This window comes from Bombina bombina, chromosome 2 (assembly GCF_027579735.1).
Source record: "Bombina bombina isolate aBomBom1 chromosome 2, aBomBom1.pri, whole genome shotgun sequence".
NCBI lineage: Eukaryota > Metazoa > Chordata > Amphibia > Anura > Bombinatoridae > Bombina > Bombina bombina.
This window is the reverse complement of record NC_069500.1, coordinates 79,223,837-79,241,606: the sequence shown is the minus strand read 5'-3', so window position 1 is coordinate 79,241,606 and position 17,770 is coordinate 79,223,837. Positions and strand designations below refer to the sequence as shown.

The 17,770-nt window shown below is 38.9% G+C and overlaps 1 protein-coding gene across 1 annotated transcript in view; it reads right to left on the bottom strand.

The window, feature by feature from the left end:
- The window catches only part of LOC128647659 (uncharacterized), a 61,099-nt gene that overhangs the window by 17,374 nt on the left and 25,955 nt on the right, over positions 1-17,770 (bottom strand). Inside the window, exons 5-7 of the mRNA XM_053700409.1 lie at positions 17,262-17,415; positions 13,984-14,093; positions 7,122-7,235 (exon numbers count right to left, since the gene is read on the bottom strand). Of these exons, the coding sequence (XP_053556384.1) occupies positions 7,122-7,235; positions 13,984-14,093; positions 17,262-17,415 (378 nt within the window). The remainder of the gene's footprint in view (positions 1-7,121; positions 7,236-13,983; positions 14,094-17,261; positions 17,416-17,770) is intronic.

Sequence of the window (17,770 nt, the reverse complement as noted above, 5' to 3'; positions counted from 1 at the left end):
AAGAAAAAAATTGGGTTTCATGTCCCTTTAAGTAAATTATCATGTTAGTGAAGGGAAATCCATATTCAAATGAAATATTCAAATGTTAACATTCAATATTCTACTGTTAAATTCTGTATATTAGTGCTAATATTAAATATACAATTGTTACAGTCAATATTCAAATGTTAACATTATTCTACAGAAACATTTGAATGGCAAAACAAATGTCATGGAGAACATTCATTCTACAATTCAAATGTCAAAATTGCAACATTCTTTGTGTACATTATATAAACATTGCAGAGTTGTGCTAAGTATGTTCATATTGCTTACAAATGAAGCAGCTCAATAGTATTACAAAATGAATAACAGTATATTAAATTAAACAACTAGCAGAAACCTCATCCTATTTAATCATAGACAATATGGAATAAATTGGGAGAAGCCCCTGTAGTCAGAAAACTGCTCTCTTTTAATAGGTCAGTTTATTTTGAGCAAGTGCTATCTGGGAGGGTTAACAATATAAATATATTTAAGAGGCATGGGACACGGGGGTTGTTCTGGACAAGGTATATCTAGACCTCCTCTATCATCTATTCCTATTTTTATGTTTTTTTATCCCCATTTCTCTTCTTTACCTCTTGCCCTGCTTAGAATACTAGAAATGTATAAAAAGACTACCTTGTATGTTCAGGGCAGCTGATACCTTTGAGATTTGGGGTTCTACAATAATAAAGGCATAAAAAACCTGCGTATGTGTCACTAATGGAGCTGTAGGTGAAAAAGTATTAAATCAGGGGTTTATTTCGGCCTAGGCTGGCTATAATTTAGCCAAGGTCAGCAGAGACCAGTGGGATAGAACATTTTGAGAGCTACCTTTATTTTATGGCATGGTATATCAAATCAATGGTCCCACTGAGGGTTCAGGGGCAGAGATTTCCCTGGGCCAAGGGCAGCACACAAACAAACTTCAACAGTGGTTTACCCCACGAATATGCTCTAGAAGTGTATAGGGAGGCTACGTTATATTTCCAAGTTAAAATGCTGGGACACTGTTAACTATACAAACATGTAAAATAACATGAAATGGGTAAGTTCATGCACATAAAAAATTTAAAACGTTAATCCACTTTTTTTTTACAAAATAATTAAAAAGAAAAACATTCAGCATGAAGCAATGGATAAAGCACAAACTAACGCGTTTCAGCTACAGAGATCCTTACCCTCATGTGTTGGGGGTGTGTTTATAAATCTAAAAACAACCCTTAGCTGATACAATATTAAACCAAACACTGATAATGCTTAGTTCATATAGAACCTGGATAGCTACAATCATGTTACATAGCAACATATTTAATCACATGTTACATAGCAACATATTTAATCACATGTGACATAGCAACATATTTAATCACATGTTACATAGCAACATATTTAATCACAACATAAATCAGCATCATCTCAACTTAGAACTATGAAAATAGCGTATATCAATACATACACTTAAAGGGACATGAAACCCACATTTTTTCTTTTGTGATTTAGAAAGAGAATGGCATTTTAAACAAGTTTCTAATTTACTTCTATTATCTAATTTGCTTCATTCTCTTGATATCACTTGCTGAAAAGCATATCTAGATATGCTCAGTAGCTGCTTATTGGTTGCTGCACATAGAGGCCTCGTGTGATTGGCTCACACATGTGCATTGCTATTTCTTCAACAATGGATATCTAAAGAATTGAGCAAATTAGATAATAGAAGTAAATTGGAAAGTTGTTTAAAATTGCATGCCCTATCTGAATCATGAAAGTTTAATTTTGACTAGACTGTCCCTTTAAGGTAAAGTACTACATTTTGATTTCACCATATTTTATTAATTTATAATGAACTTACGCCTAGATTTAGAGTTGGGCGGTAGCCGTGAAAACCAGCGTTAGAGGCTCCTAACGCTGGTTTTTACTGCCCTCTGGTATTTGGAGTCAGTCAGGAAAGGGTCTAACGCTCACTTTCCAGCCGCAACTTTTCCATACCGCAGATCCCCTTACGTCAATTGCGTATCCTATCTTTTCAATGGGATCTTTCTAACGCCGGTATTTAGAGTCGTGGCTGAAGTGAGCGTTAGAAATCTAACGACCAAACTCCAGCCGCAGAAAAAAGTCAGTAGTTAAGAGCTTTTTGGGCTAACGCCGGTTCATAAAGCTCTTAACTACTGTGCTCTACAGTACACTAACACCCATAAACTACCTATGTACCCCTAAACCGAGGTCCCCCCACATCGCCGCCACTCGATTAATTTTTTTTAACCCCTAATCTGCCGACCGCCACCTACGTTATACTTATGTACCCCTAATCTGCTGCCCCTAACACTGCCGACCCCTATATTATATTTATTAACCTCTAATCTGCCCCCCACAACGTTGCCGCCAGCTACCTACAATAATTAACCCCTAATCTGCCGCCTGCAAAGCGCCGCCACCTACGTTATCCTTAATGTACTCCTAATCTGCTGCCCCTAACACAGCCGACCCCTATATTATATTTATTAACCCCTAAAAAATGCCCTACCCTATTCTAAATTACAAAGTTCAAAGCTCTTTTACCTTACCAGCCCTTAAAAAGACCTTTTGTGGGGCATGCCCCAAAGAATTCAGCTCTTTTGCCTGTAAAAAAAAACATACAATACCCCCCCCCAACATTACAACCCACCACCCACATACCCCTAATCTAACCCAAACCCCCCTTAAATAAACCTAACACTAAGCCCCTGAAGATCTTCCTACCTTGTCTTCACCATGCCAGGTATCACCGATCGTTCCAGGCTCCGAAATCTTCATCCAAGCCCAAGCGGGGGCTAGACATCCATCATCCGGCGGCTGAAGAGGTCCAGAAGAGGCTCCAAAATCTTCATCCTATCCGGGAAGAAGAGGCGATCCGGACCGGCAACCATCTTGATCCAAGCGGCATCTTCTATCTTCATCCGATGACGACCGGCTCCATCTTGAAGACCTCCACCGCGGACCCATCTTCTTCTTCCGACGACTTCCCGACGAATGACGGTTCCTTTAAGGGACGTCATCCAAGATGGCGTACCTCGAATTCTGATTGGCTGATAGGATTCTATCAGCCAATCGGAATTAAGGTAGGAAAATTCTGATTGGCTGATGGAATCAGCCAATCAGAATCAAGTTCAATCCGATTGGCTGATCCGATCAGCCAATCAGATTGAGCTCGCATTCTATTGGCTGATCGGAACGTCCCTTAAAGGAACCGTCATTCGTCGGGAAGTCGTCGGAAGAAGAAGATGGGTCCGCGGTGGAGGTCTTCAAGATGGAGCCGGTCGTCATCGGATGAAGATAGAAGATGCCGCTTGGATCAAGATGGTTGCCGGTCCGGATTGCCTCTTCTTCCCGGATAGGATGAAGATTTTGGAGCCTCTTCTGGACCTCTTCAGCCGCCGGATGATGGATGTCTAGCCCCCGCTTGGGCTTGGATGAAGATTTCGGAGCATGGAACGATCAGTGATACCTGGCATGGTGAAGACAAGGTAGGAAGATCTTCAGGGGCTTAGTGTTAGGTTTATTTAAGGGGGGTTTGGGTTAGATTAGGGGTATGTGGGTGGTGGGTTGTAATGTTGGGGGGGTATTGTATGGGTTTTTTTACAGGCAAAAGAGCTGAATTCTTTGGGGCATGCCCCACAAAAGGTCCTTTTAAGGGCTGGTAAGGTAAAAGAGCTTTGAACTTTTGTAATTTAGAATAGGGTAGGGCATTTTTTTATTTTGGGGGTCTTTGTTATTTTATTAGGGGGCTTAGAGTAGGTGTAATTAGTTTAAAATTGTAATTTTTTTCTAATGTTTGTAAATATTTTTTTATTTTTTGTAACTTAGTTCTTTTTTATTTTTTGTACTTTAGTTAGTTTATTTAATTGTATTTATTTGTAGGAATTGTATTTAATTTATTTATTGATAGTGTAGTGTTAGGTTTAATTGTAGATAATTGTAGGTAGTTTATTTAATTAATTTATTGATAGTGTAGCGTTAGGTTTAATTGTAACTTAGGTTAGGATTTATTTTACAGGTAATTTTGTAATTATTTTAACTAGGTAACTATTAAATAGTTCTTAACTATTTAATAGCTATTGTACCTGGTTAAAATAATTACAAAGTTACCTGTAAAATAAATATTAATCCTAAAATAGCTACAATATAATTATAATTTATATTGTAGCTATATTAGGATTTATTTTACAGGTAAGCATTTAGCTTTAAATAGGAATAATTTATTTAATAAGAGTTAATTTATTTCATTAGAATAAAATTATATTTAACTTAGGGGGGTGTTAGGGTTAAAGTTAGACTTAGCTTTAGGGGTTAATACATTTATTAGAATAGCGGTGAGCTCCTGTTGGCAGATTAGGGGTTAATACTTGAAGTTAGGTGTCGGCAATGTTAGGGAGGGCAGATTAGGGGTTAATACTATTTATTATAGGGTTATTGAGGCGGGAGTGAGGTGGATTAGGGGTTAATACATTTATTATAGTAGCGCTCAGGTCCGGTCGGCAGATTAGGGGTTAATAAGTGTAGTTAGGTGGAGGCGACATTGGGGGCGGCAGATTACGGGTTAATAAATATAATATAGGGGTCGGCGATGTTAGGGCAGCAGATTAGGGGTACATAGGGATAATGTAGGTGGCGGGGGTGTACGGAGCGGCAGATTAGGGGTTAAAAATAATATGCAGGGGTCAGCGATAGCGGGGGCGGCAGATTAGGGGTTAATAAGTGTAAGGTTAGGGGTGTTTAGACTCGGGGTACATGTTAGAGTGTTAGGTGCAGACGTAGGAAGTGTTTCCCCATAGCAAACAATGGGGCTGCGTTAGGAGCTGAACGCGGCTTTTTTTGCAGGTGTTAGGTTTTTTTTCAGCTCAAACAGCCCCATTGTTTTCTATGGTTAATCGTGCACGAGCACGTTTTTGAAGCTGGCCGCGTCCGTAAGCAACGCTGGTATCGAGAGTTGCGTTAAATTATGCTCTACGCTCCCTTTTTGGAGCCTAACGCACTGAAAACCCAGCCATTCTGTGAACTCTAAATACCAGCGGTATTTAAAAGGTGCAGCCAGAAAAAAGCATGCGTTAGCTACGCGGGTCCTTACCGACAAAACTCTAAATCTAGGCGATATTTTCTACAAAGCTTGGCTACAAAGTAACTCCCAATAGTTGATTAAATCAAACTGTGAATTGAAGCCACACTTTTTGACATTACAAAATTGTCAGTTTATTACCCCCTCTCTTTGGTAATCGTATGTCTTAAATTGTATTCCACTTAAAGGTATCAACCAACTTATATGGACATCAATAAAATGTGCAAGAGCTGAGCATGGATCATTGTTATGTAACCAAGATTTTCCCTGATCCTTGTATGGACATCTCTTGTGGTGGGATCTATATACTGTTTCTTACATTGGGAGTACTCAATCAAATAGATTACAAAATGTGTAGAATAATTAATACATCCCCCTGTCTCATAGGTCTCCCCTGTAACATAAGATGTAAAACTCGATCCCTGTTTTGGGTAATAACATGCTTTGCCGCATGGATTACCACAGTAATATATACCTAAAATCCTCAACCATGAGTTGGACTGGTCACACTTGGGCAACATGACTAGGGGCATATTTAACAATGTGCGAGCGGACATGATACGGCGCTTGATAAATATGCCCCCTAGTGTTAAATTCCTGGAATGTAAGTTACTACCATGATGATCTTTTTTAACTTGTCATCACCATACAATATTGGCAAGTATCTTTTAATTATTCTGCATATTTAAAAATACTAATTAGAGTATTTGGTGATGAATTTGTCTTTTTAGTTTAGTAATCAAAAGATAATTTCTGTAAACTGTCTTAACCTCATCAAAGGCCCCTTTTATAAGGAGTAACCTCTATTCTTCAGGTGTTTCCTTAGATTTAAACTTTCTTTATCAAAAATATGCTGCTCAGAACAGTTTTGTTCTGCAAAAACTGTCCCTTTGCTAATTCCTCTAAAAACATGTTTTGGGTGGCCACTCTGGGCATGCAACAAAGCATTGCCAGAAATAGGTTTACAATATAGTCATGTGTTTACTCTTTCATGTTTATTGTCCACTATCAAAATGAGGTCTAAAAAGACCACCTCCTCCATGTGCCTATATATGTGAACTTAATCCCCATATCACACAAATTTAGGTATTTTACAAATTGTTCTCCTTGGTTCTTTTGGTCTCTCCACACAAAAAGGAGGTCATCGATAAACTTCCTATGGAAACCAATTTTATCTCTGAAGGGATTCCCATCTGCATATAGTACGGCTGTCTCCCACCACCCCATAAAGAGGTTAGTGTAATTTGCCCCCATCTACACTAACCTCATTATGGGGTGGTAGGAGATGTCTGTTTGGTTCATGCCCATGATGATTTCCTTCGAGTTGAGTGGCTCAGTGACTAGGATGAACAGCGCAGTTCCACAACTAAGTAAAGGGGTACGTCAAAAAAATTTGCTGTTCTATTCTACTTGTGAGTCTTGGGTAAAGTTATTTGGGACTGGGAGCGGAGTCATCCGCAGTGCCCCATTAAACCAGGATGCATGACTGGATGTATCAGCGCTGACTATTAACATCCCCTACAAAAGTGGTTAGCTGTTGGTCACTGAGACTCTTTGATTGGACTCCCATTATAATGGATTTAGGAGTACACGGAGTGGATGAATTTCATAGTGCCCCTTGAAGATTATCTACACAAGTGGTGAGTCCATTTCCCTTTGATGTCTTGGTCGGTTTGAACTGTTAATAAAGGAGGTATGCTACCCATCACTGCAACTTATATTTTTTTTTTTTTGTAATTTAACCCAATCCAAGTTCTTGTCCTTTATATCTTAAGTTATTTGAGACTGAATTTTTCTCGGCTTTATGTAAAAAAAAAATCTCTATCATATGAATAACAAACTCTCTCAAGACTAAAAGTTTCTTATTCACTATTTTTCTAAATGTGAAGACTATTAATAGTTTATGCTACACCCACTGATTATGAATCAATATGGAAGTACTGAAACTTTTTTTATCCATTGCTTTTTTGTTTATTGCAAAAGTAGCATTTCTAAGTATAATTACCTGCCCACATCCGCTGATGACATAGCCAATTTCATGAGCGTTAAAATGAAAATGAGGTTGTTTCATACCATTGCTGTAAATCCTTAATGTTCCAAGTGTGAGAGCATCTTCATGCTGAGAAAAGAAATGACCAATCAATACAAAGCTTCTGATAGATATATACGTATTTGTGGCCACGGTAAATTAATACTGAGTGTGAACCTTATTAGAGGATACGTGTATTAAAGCAAAATTAAGTTTATAATGAAATAGTAGGAAAAACAATCAAATTTGTTATATATTGAAAAACTCACTATAGAGCAACTGCATCAGCACGTTAAAGGAACATTAAAACACTTGGAGATGGTAATATAAAATGATAAATTGGATATAAAAGGAAGTCTGTAATATACTTTTATTATTTATTTTGTCCCCTTTTCCTGTAATTCCATTCTGAAATTATGAGCTTTTTCAGTTTCTGTGCAGAACACTGTTATATTCCCACAGTCATTGGGGGGTAGTTATCAACGTGTCTACTTTCCTGCCTTCGCCGGCCCAATACGCCCGCCTAAGCTCGCCTACCTTCGCCGCCGCGGACCTGAAAAAATACGCCTAAGTTATCAAAAAAAGCTGTCAAAAAGCCGCGGGCGATGAGCATCGGACTGTGACAGTTATCACTCATCCGATCTCGCTGCTCTTCGGCTGTTTTACAGCTTTCTTGCTAGCCTGTCACTAAGCACTCACACTAAACTACACTGCTCTAACCCCTATACCGGCGCCCCCGGAGCCCCCCGCAACTAAATAAAGTTACTACCCCCTAAACCGCCACTCCTAGACCCTGCCGCAAGTCTTATAAATGTATTAACCCCTAAACCGCTGCTCCTAGACCCCGCCGCAAGTCTTATAAATGTATTAACCCCTAAACCGCCGTTCCCACACACCGCCGCAAGTCTTATAAATGTATTAACCCCTAAACCGCCGCTCCCGGACACCGCTGCCGCCTACATTATACCTAGTAACCCCTATCCTGCCCCCCCTATACCGCCGCCCCCTGTAATAAAGTTATTAACCCCTATCCTGCTGATCCCGCACCTCGCCGCAAATAAAAAAATAGTTTAACCCCTAAACCGCCGCTCCCTGAACCCGCCGCAACCTATATTAAATTTATTAACCCCTATCCTGCCCCCCCTACACCGTCGGCACCTATAATAAATTTATTAACCCCTATCCTGCCCCCCCTACACCGTCGGCACCTATAATAAATTTATTAACCCCTATCCTGCCCCCCACTACGCCGCCGCCACTGTAATAAAATTATTAACCCCTAAACCTAAGTCTAACACTAACCCTAACACCCCCCTAACTTAAATATTAATTAAATACATCTAAATAATATTTATATTATTAACTAAGTTAATCCTATTTAAAACTAAATACTTACCTATAAAATAAACTCTAATATAGCTACAATATAAATAATAATTATATTGTAGCTATCTTAGGATTTATTTTTATTTTACAGGTACCTTTCAATTTATTTTAACGAGGTACAATAGCTATTAAAGAGTTATTAACTATTTAATAGCTTACCTAGCTAAAATAAAGAGAAATTTACCTGTAAAATAAAAACTAACCTAAGTTACAATTACACCTAACACTACACTATACTTAAATAAATTATTCCTATTTAAAACTAAATACTTACCTGTAAAATAAACCCTAAGATAGCTACAATATAAATAATAATTATATTATAGCTATCTTAGGATTTATATTTATTTTACAGGTAACTTTGTATTTATTTTAGCTAGTTAGAATAGTTATTAAATAGTTATTAACTATTTAATAACTACCTAGCTAAAAGAAATACAAAATTACCTGTAAAATAAATCCTAACCTAAGTTACAATTAAACCTAATACTACACTATCATTAAATTAATTAAATAAACTACCTACAAATAACTACAATTAAATACAATTACATAAACTAACTAAAGTACAAAAAATAAAAAAAGCTAAGTTACAAAAATTAAAAAATTAGTTACAAACATTTTAAAAATATTACAACAATTTTAAGCTACTTACACCTAATCTAAGCCCCCTAATAAAATAACAACCCCCCCAAAATAAAAAAAATGCCCTACCCTATTCTAAATTAAATAAAGTTCAAAGCTCTTTTACCTTACCAGCCCTTAAAAGGGCCATTTGTGGGGGCATGCCCCAAAAAGTTCAGCTCTTTTGCCTGTAAAAGAAAAATACAACCCCCCCCCAACATTAAAACCCACCACCCACATACCCCTAATCTAACCCAAACCCCCCTTACAAAAACCTAACACTAATCCCCTGAAGATCATCCTACCTTGAGTCGTCTTCACTCAGCCGAGCAGCGATGGAACCGAAGTGGACATCCGGAGCGGAAGAAGTTAATCCTCCAAGCGGCGCTGAAGAAATCTTCCATCCGATGAAGTCATCATCCAGGAGGCGCTGAAGAAGTCTTCGATCCGGGCGATGTCATCTTCCAAGAGGCGCTGAAGAGGTCTTCTATCCTTGCGATGACATCTTCCAAGCCGGGTCTTGAATCTTCCTCCCGCCGACGCGGAACCTCCTTCTTCACCGACGGACTACGACAAATGAAGGCTCCTTTAAGGGACGTCATCCAAGATGGCGTCCCTTCAATTCCGATTGGCTGATAGGATTCTATCAGCCAATCGGAATTAAGGTAGGAAAAATCTGATTGGCTGATGGAATCAGCCAATAAGATTCAAGTTCAATCCGATTGGCTGATCCAATCAGCCAATCAGATTGAGCTTGCATTCTATTGGCTGATCGGAACAGCCAATAGAATGCGAGCTCAATCTGATTGGCTGATTGGATCAGCCAATCGGATTGAACTTGAATCTGATTGGCTGATTCCATCAGCCAATCAGATTTTTCCTACCTTAATTCCGATTGGCTGATAGAATCCTATCAGCCAATCGGAATTGAGGGGACGCCATCTTGGATGACGTCCCTTAAAGGAGCCTTCATTCGTCGTAGTCCGTCGGTGAAGAAGGAGGTTCCGCGTCGGCGGGAGGAAGATTCAAGACCCGGCTTGGAAGATGTCATTGCAAGGATAGAAGACCTCTTCAGCGCCTCTTGGAAGATGACATCGCCCGGATCGAAGACTTCTTCAGTGCCGCCTGGATGATGACTTCATCGGATGGAAGATTTCTTCAGCGCCGCTTGGAGGATTAACTTCTTCCGCTCCGGATGTCCACTTCGGTTCCATCGCTGCTCGGCTGAGCGAAGACGACTCAAGGTAGGATGATCTTCAGGGGATTAGTGTTAGGTTTTTGTAAGGGGGGTTTGGGTTAGATTAGGGGTATGTGGGTGGTGGGTTTTAATGTTGGGGGGGTTGTATTTTTCTTTTACAGGCAAAAGAGCTGAACTTTTTGGGGCATGCCCCCACAAATGGCCCTTTTAAGGGCTGGTAAGGTAAAAGAGCTTTGAACTTTATTTAATTTAGAATAGGGTAGGGCATTTTTTTATTTTGGGGGGGTTTGTTATTTTATTAGGGGGCTTAGATAAGGTGTAAGTAGCTTAAAATTGTTGTAATATTTTTTAAAATGTTTGTAACTTATTTTTTTATTTTTTGTAACTTAGCTTTTTTTATTTTTTGTACTTTAGTTTGTTTATGTAATTGTATTTAATTGTAGTTATTTGTAGGTAGTTTATTTAATTAATTTAATGATAGTGTAGTATTAGGTTTAATTGTAACTTAGGTTAGGATTTATTTTACAGGTAATTTTGTATTTCTTTTAGCTAGGTAGTTATTAAATAGTTAATAACTATTTAATAACTATTCTAACTAGCTAAAATAAATACAAAGTTACCTGTAAAATAAATATAAATCCTAATATAGCTACAATGTAATTATTATTTATATTGTAGCTATCTTAGGGTTTATTTTACAGGTAAGTATTTAGTTTTAAATAGGAATAATTTATTTAAGTATAGTGTAGTGTTAGGTGTAATTATAACTTAGGTTAGGATTTATTTTACAGGTAAATTTCTCTTTATTTTAGCTAGGTAAGCTATTAAATAGTTAATAACTATTTAATAGCTATTGTACCTAGTTAAAATAAATTGAAAGTTGCCTGTAAAATAAAAATAAATCCTAAGATAGCTACAATATAATTATTATTTATATTGTAGCTATATTAGAGTTTATTTTATAGGTAAGTATTTAGTTTTAAATAGGATTAACTTAGTTAATAATATAAATAATAAATATTATTTAGATGTATTTAATTAATATTTAAGTTAGGGGGGCGTTAGGGTTAGTGTTAGACTTAGGTTTAGGGGTTAATAATTTTATTACAGTGGCGGCGGCGTAGTGGGGGGCAGGATAGGGGTTAATAAATGTATTATAGGTGGCGACGGTGTAGGGGGGGCAGATTAGGGGTTAATAAATTTATTATAGGTGGCGACGGTGTAGGGGGGGCAGGATAGGGGTTAATACATTTAATATAGGTTGCGGCGGGTTCAGGGAGCGGCGGTTTAGGGGTTAATACATTTATTATAGTTGCGGTGGGCTCCGGGAGCGGCGGTTTAGGGGTTAATACATTTATTATAGTTGCGGCGTGGTCAGGGAGCCGCGGTTTAGGGGTTAATATGTATAGAGTAGCTTGCGGTGGGCTCCGGGAGCGGCGGTTTAGGGGGTAATAACTTTATTTAGTTGCGGCGGTGTAGGGGGGCAGATTAGGGGTGTTTAGACTCGGGGAACATGTTAGGGTGTTAGGTGTAGACAGCTCCCATAGGAATGAATGGGATGTCTGGCAGCAGCGAACTTGTACTTTCGCTATGGTCAGACTCCCATTGATTCCTATGGGATCCGCCGCCTCCAGGGGTGGCGGTTTGAAAACCAGGTACGCTGGGCCGTAAAAGTGCCGAGCGTACCTGCTAGTTTTTTGATAACTAGCAAAAGTAGTGAGAGTGTGCCGCACTTGTGTGCGGAACATCTGGAGTGACGTAAGAATCGATTTGTGTCGGAGTCCGGCGGATCGAAGCTTACGTCACAAAATTCTACTTTTGCCAGTCTCGAGCCTTTGATAACTAAGGCGAATCAGCCTCGCCACAAATACGCTGCGGAATTCCAGCGTATTTGAGGTTGACGGCTTGATAACTAGGCCCCATTGGCTGCACACTCTAGTCACCTATTTATAACTGTCTCTAATTGGCCACAGCAGATAAGGTAACCTAAGTTACAACATGGCAACTCCCATAGTTTTATAGACACTAAAACTATATTACACTTATTTTGTCAATTTTTAAACAACTAAGTAAATCTTAAAAAAATACATCTACATGTTATTCTCAGACTAATCTTTTCTTTGAATGCTTCATTCTATCTAGCATTTATTTAGTGTTTAATGTCCCTTTAAGTAAAGTAACTCATGTTGGTTGGATGCATTTGCTTCCTATAGGCAAATTTTAAACGTTTGCCAAATTTTCTCTATGTTGAAGGTAACATTTATTATTTAATATGCAAATGTTGATTCTCATAATGGCAGGACCCATGATTAGAGGGAGGTGCATGGAATTTATTTAGGGCTAGATTACAAGTGGTGCGGTATATTTCATTTTCACTATCATGAAAACTCTGTTAGAGTTAAGCTTTGTGCTCTAGTGAGTTGCGCTCATATTACAAGTTCCTAAAAAAGGTATTTTGCACAAGCGGTAACCCGACTATCACAAAAATCTCAACATCAAATATCGCGTGCACGTTCACGTATTCCCCATGGAAGTCAATGGAGAAAAATTGTTGAAAAAAACCCTCTCTCGCACGCAAACACCATCACATATTCTCAATAGCGCTAACCCGACATGAAAATATGAATGTTTCATTTTCCAATGTTCTTTACATAGCGGAATATGTTCTATTTATTCATAATTAAATATTTCTACATGTATCTGATGTTTTTTTATACCTATATATCTATATGATCATATATATATGTATAGATATATCCAGGTATATACAGTATATAGGAATATCTATTTAAAAATTCTTAGAAAATATTCCTCTATGTGCAGAAAATTGGAATGAGAAATATTTACAGTAAATATACAGTTAAATAAATATAAATAAATATAGTCCTATAAATAATTTTCTGCTGGATTAGCCCATCTTGATATTTTCTTTAATTTTTTTTAAATAATCAATTTGAGGACTCTGGGCACTAGGTGACCTGACAGTATTTAAAGCTCAGGAATCTTTTTTCATTTATAACCTTTTTGAGCTGATACAATTTTTCAAATAAATAAATATATATATTTACATACATACATATATACATCTGTAGCAACGTATCTGTATGTATCTCTATGTTAAAGTACTTCACCCAAGATTTAATATCTTTGGGCCCTTATAACTTTTGGGTGCAATATTTTTTGGAATAATTTTTATTAGATAGATTATGAGTGTAAGTGTACTTTGTAATGTATTTTTGTTTTGTGCAACTTTTTTGTTTCGGAAAACAGTTAACCACAGCTCTGAGATCACAGTACGAATTGTAGCATAAATCGCGATTTCGATCAACTTGTAATATATGTGAAATTAAAACGGATTGCGAAAACATAATATCGCTTGCGCAAAACATTTGCGTCTCACTTGTAATCTAGCCCTTAGTGTTTAGTGTCCCTTTAAAGAAGTATTTAGTAGAAAAATGCAGATAGCTTTTTAAACTAGAATAGGAGCAATGCTATGGAAAATAATACAAAAGAAGCAATTAATCTTTAATAATATTTTTGCAAGCAATACTAGTGATATCTGTACAGTTTACTGTATAAGATTACAAAATGAGTAAGTAGCAAAAAAAAATGATAGCAAAAAATATTTACTGTGTTTAAAGATTCACTGTAGATTTTCTCATTGTCATTTAAACCAACCCCATTTTTACGGTAACGGGCCCACTGAATTATTCCTCCAGGGAAAATGAATTGTTTAGAACCTTCAAGGAAAGAAAAATACTGCTAATTATTCTCCAACATTAAAACAGTCTTTGATTAGATGCGCCTTTCTGAGCGCCATTTTGTCAGATGTTTCTGCCATTTCATGAAATAGTTTAATAGCGCAATATAAGATTCTCCTGTGTGAAAAAAATGCTACATTGACTAGCACTTTCCAGGTGTAAACTTAATAAATTTTATTAACAAAAACCTGTATAGACTTTAATAAAGATTTTTTTTGTTACTCCTAGTTGTTCAACTTACAATTAGAATGTGACTTCTCCTCAGGGGCGGAACAACCATTGGTGCAGCAGGTGCAATGGCATAATATGTTGCAGGTCTGTCTATCTATCATCTATCTCTTTATCCTCAAAACCATTATATATATGTTGCTTACTACTTTTGTTTTTTACCAGGACCATCTGTTGAGTAGGTTCGCTACTGCTTCTCCCATTTTAGAGGAAACTGTTTATAATGTCCCACATGATCAAACATAAAGCTTGAAAAAAATGGACTAGCTAAGACTTTGTTGAATCAAATTTTATATATATATATATATATATATATATATATATATATATATATATATATACACAGAGCTTGAAATTTCCAGTGGTCCAGTGGTCCCGGACGACTTTGAAATTTGACCTTTTTGTATCTTTAAAATTGAGTGGACTAGTAACTTTTAACCCCTGACTAATAAACCATAGTGATATTTTTCCAATTCTGCATATGTGTGTGTATATATATATATATATATATATATATATACTGTATATATCCTATATAATAAATGGCCAAGTATGTTTGTCAGATGCAGTCATGCGCAGTAGAGACTACACAAGGAAAAACATACCTGGCCGTTTGGATCCTGACAGAAGAGAGGACAGAGCAAGGCTAAAGCGGGGGCATCAGGGGGCGTGGCAGGGTGGGGTGCCATGATGGGGGCGTGGCCAGACGGGCCGTGAGAGAGAGAGAGCAAAGGGTTTGAATGAGAGAGTCAGAGAGAGAGGGGAAGAGAGAGCAAGAGAGGGGGGCAAGAACAAAAGAAAGGGGGAGAGAGAGAGCAAAAGAAAGGGGGATAGAGGTCAAAAGAGAGGGGGGAGAGAGCCAAAGAGGGGGGAGAGAGAGAGCCAAAGAGGGGGGAGAGAGAGAGCCAAAGAGGGGGGGGAGAGAGAGCAAAAGAGGGGGGAGAGAGAGCAAAAGAAAGGGGGAGAGAGCCAAAGAGGGGAGGGGGAGAGAGCCAAAGAGGGGAGGGAGAGAGCCAAAGAGGGGGAGAGAGAACAAAAGAGAGGGGGAAGAGAGCACAAAAGAAAGGGGAGAGAGAGAGCAAAAAAGGGGGATAGAGGTCAAAAGAGAGGGGGGAGAGAGCCAAAGAGGGGGGAGAGAGAGAGCCAAAGAGGGGGGAGAGAGAGAGCCAAAGAGGGGGGGGAGAGAGAGCAAAAGAGGGGGGAGAGAGAGCAAAAGAAAGGGGGAGAAAGCCAAAGAGGGGGGGGGGAGAGAGCCAAAGAGGGGAGGGAGAGAGCCAAAGAGGGGGAGAGAGAACAAAAGAGAGGGGGAAGAGAGCACAAAAGAAAGGGGAGAGAGAGAGCAAAAAAGGGGGTAGAGAGAGCAAACGAGGGGGGAGAGAGAGAGCAAAAGAAAGGGGGGAGAGAGCCAAAGAGGGGGGAGAGAGAACAAAGAGATGAGGAGAGAGCCAAAGAGGGGGAGAGAGAACAAAAGAGAGGGGGGGGGAGAGTGCAAAAGAAAGGGGGGAGAGAGCCAAAGAGGGGGGAGAGAGAGCAAAAGAGAGGGGGAGAGAGAGAGCAAAAAAGAGGGGGGAGAGAGAGATCAAAAAAGAGGTGGGAGAGAGAGAGAGCAAAAAAGAGGGGGGGAGAGATAGCAAAAAAGAGGGGAAAAGAGAGAGCAAAAGAGAGGGGAGAGAGAGAAAAATAGAGGGGGGGAGAGAGCAAAAGAGAGGGGACAGAGAGAGCAAAAGAGAGGGGGGAGAGAGCAAAAGAGAGGGGACAGAGAGAGAGCAAAAGAGAGGGGAGAGAGAGAAAAATAAAGGGGGGAGAGAGCAAAAGAGAGGGGACAGAGAGAGCAAAAGAGAGGGGGGAGAGAGCAAAAGAGAGGTGGAGAGAGCAAAAGAGAAGGGAGAGAGAGAGCAAAAGGGGAGAGATAGAGCAAAAGAGAGAGGGAGAGAGCAAAAGAGAGGGGGAGAGAGAGCAAAAGAGAGGGGGATAAAGAGCAAAAGAGAGGGGAGAGAGAGCAAAAAAGAGGGGGGGGGGAGAGAGAGCAAAAAAGAGGGGGAGAGAGAGAGCAAAAAAGAGAGGAGAGAGATAGCAAAAGAGAGGGGGGAGAGAGAGCAAAAGAGAAGGGGGAGAGAGCAAAAGAGATGGGGGAGAGAGAGCAAAAGAGGGGGAGAGAGCAAAAGAGAGGGGACAGGGAAAGCAAAAGAGAGGGGAAGAGAGCAAAAGAGAGGGGGGAGAGAGCAAAAGAGGTGGAGAGAGAGCAAAAAAGAAGGGAGAGAGAGAGCAAAAGGGGAGAGAGCAAAAGAGAGGGGAGAGAGAGAGAGCAAAAGAGGGGGGAGAGAGCAAAAGAGAGGGGACAGAGAGAGCAAAAGAGAGGGGGGAGAGAGCAAAAGAGAAAGGCGAGAGAGCAAAAGGGGAGAGAGAAAGCAAAAGAGAGGGGGAGAGAGAGCAAAAGAGAGGGGGAGAGAGAGCTAAAGAGAGAGATAGAGCGCAAAAGAGGGGAGAGAGAGAGAGCAAAAGAGGGGAGAGAGAGAGCAAAAAAGAGGGGGAGAGAGAGCAAAAGAGAGGGGAGTGAGAGAGCAAAAGAGGGGGGAGTGAGAGAGCAAAAGAGAGGAGGAGAGAGAGAGCAAAAGAGAGGGGGAGAGAGAGCAAAATAAAAGGGGAGAGAGAGAGCAAGGGGTGGGACCGCTGTACTGCAAAAATGGCCCGTGTACACGGGCTTTAGTACTAATATATATATATATATATATATATATATATATATATATATATATATATATATATATATATATATATATACTGTATATACACACACACACTAAATATTGTTACACAGTTTAAATTTAAAGGTATGTGGTAGCTAAAATGTAAACGTATATTTAAATTGCGAATAGGTTATTGCAATATACTTGTTTCCTAAAAAAAATATTTACATACCTTTTAAATCATAAAAATACTTCCAGACACTTGTGTTTTCAGACTGAACATAGCTGACATTCTGAATCAGATCTGCCAGGTTTTCCGGGAGATTTATTTCTTGATCCTCTTTTTGCTTCTGAAAGGTTCTGATAAACTGAACATTATCTTGTGGCTAAAAATAAAAAAATAAAAAATATGAATTCAACCTTTATGTGAAACATTGGAAGGAAAATAAGTGTAGAACCCTAATCTTTTCATATTTACCAATTGCAATTAATAAAGTATACATGGTTCATTACAGTTACCATATATCTCTCATACAGTACATTACAAATACATTGAAATAAAATATTCCCTCGTTGAGATTCTAGCTGTTCTGTATAAGGGTTCAGCCTAGCAGATGCTTTTCTTTGCTTTTAAATAATCTGATGTAATCTTATATATTTTGAAATGATAAAACTGTAATGTTGGGGGAACTTCAGGGCAGCGGGCAGCGGCCATGTCTAGTCGCACAACTACATACTGCT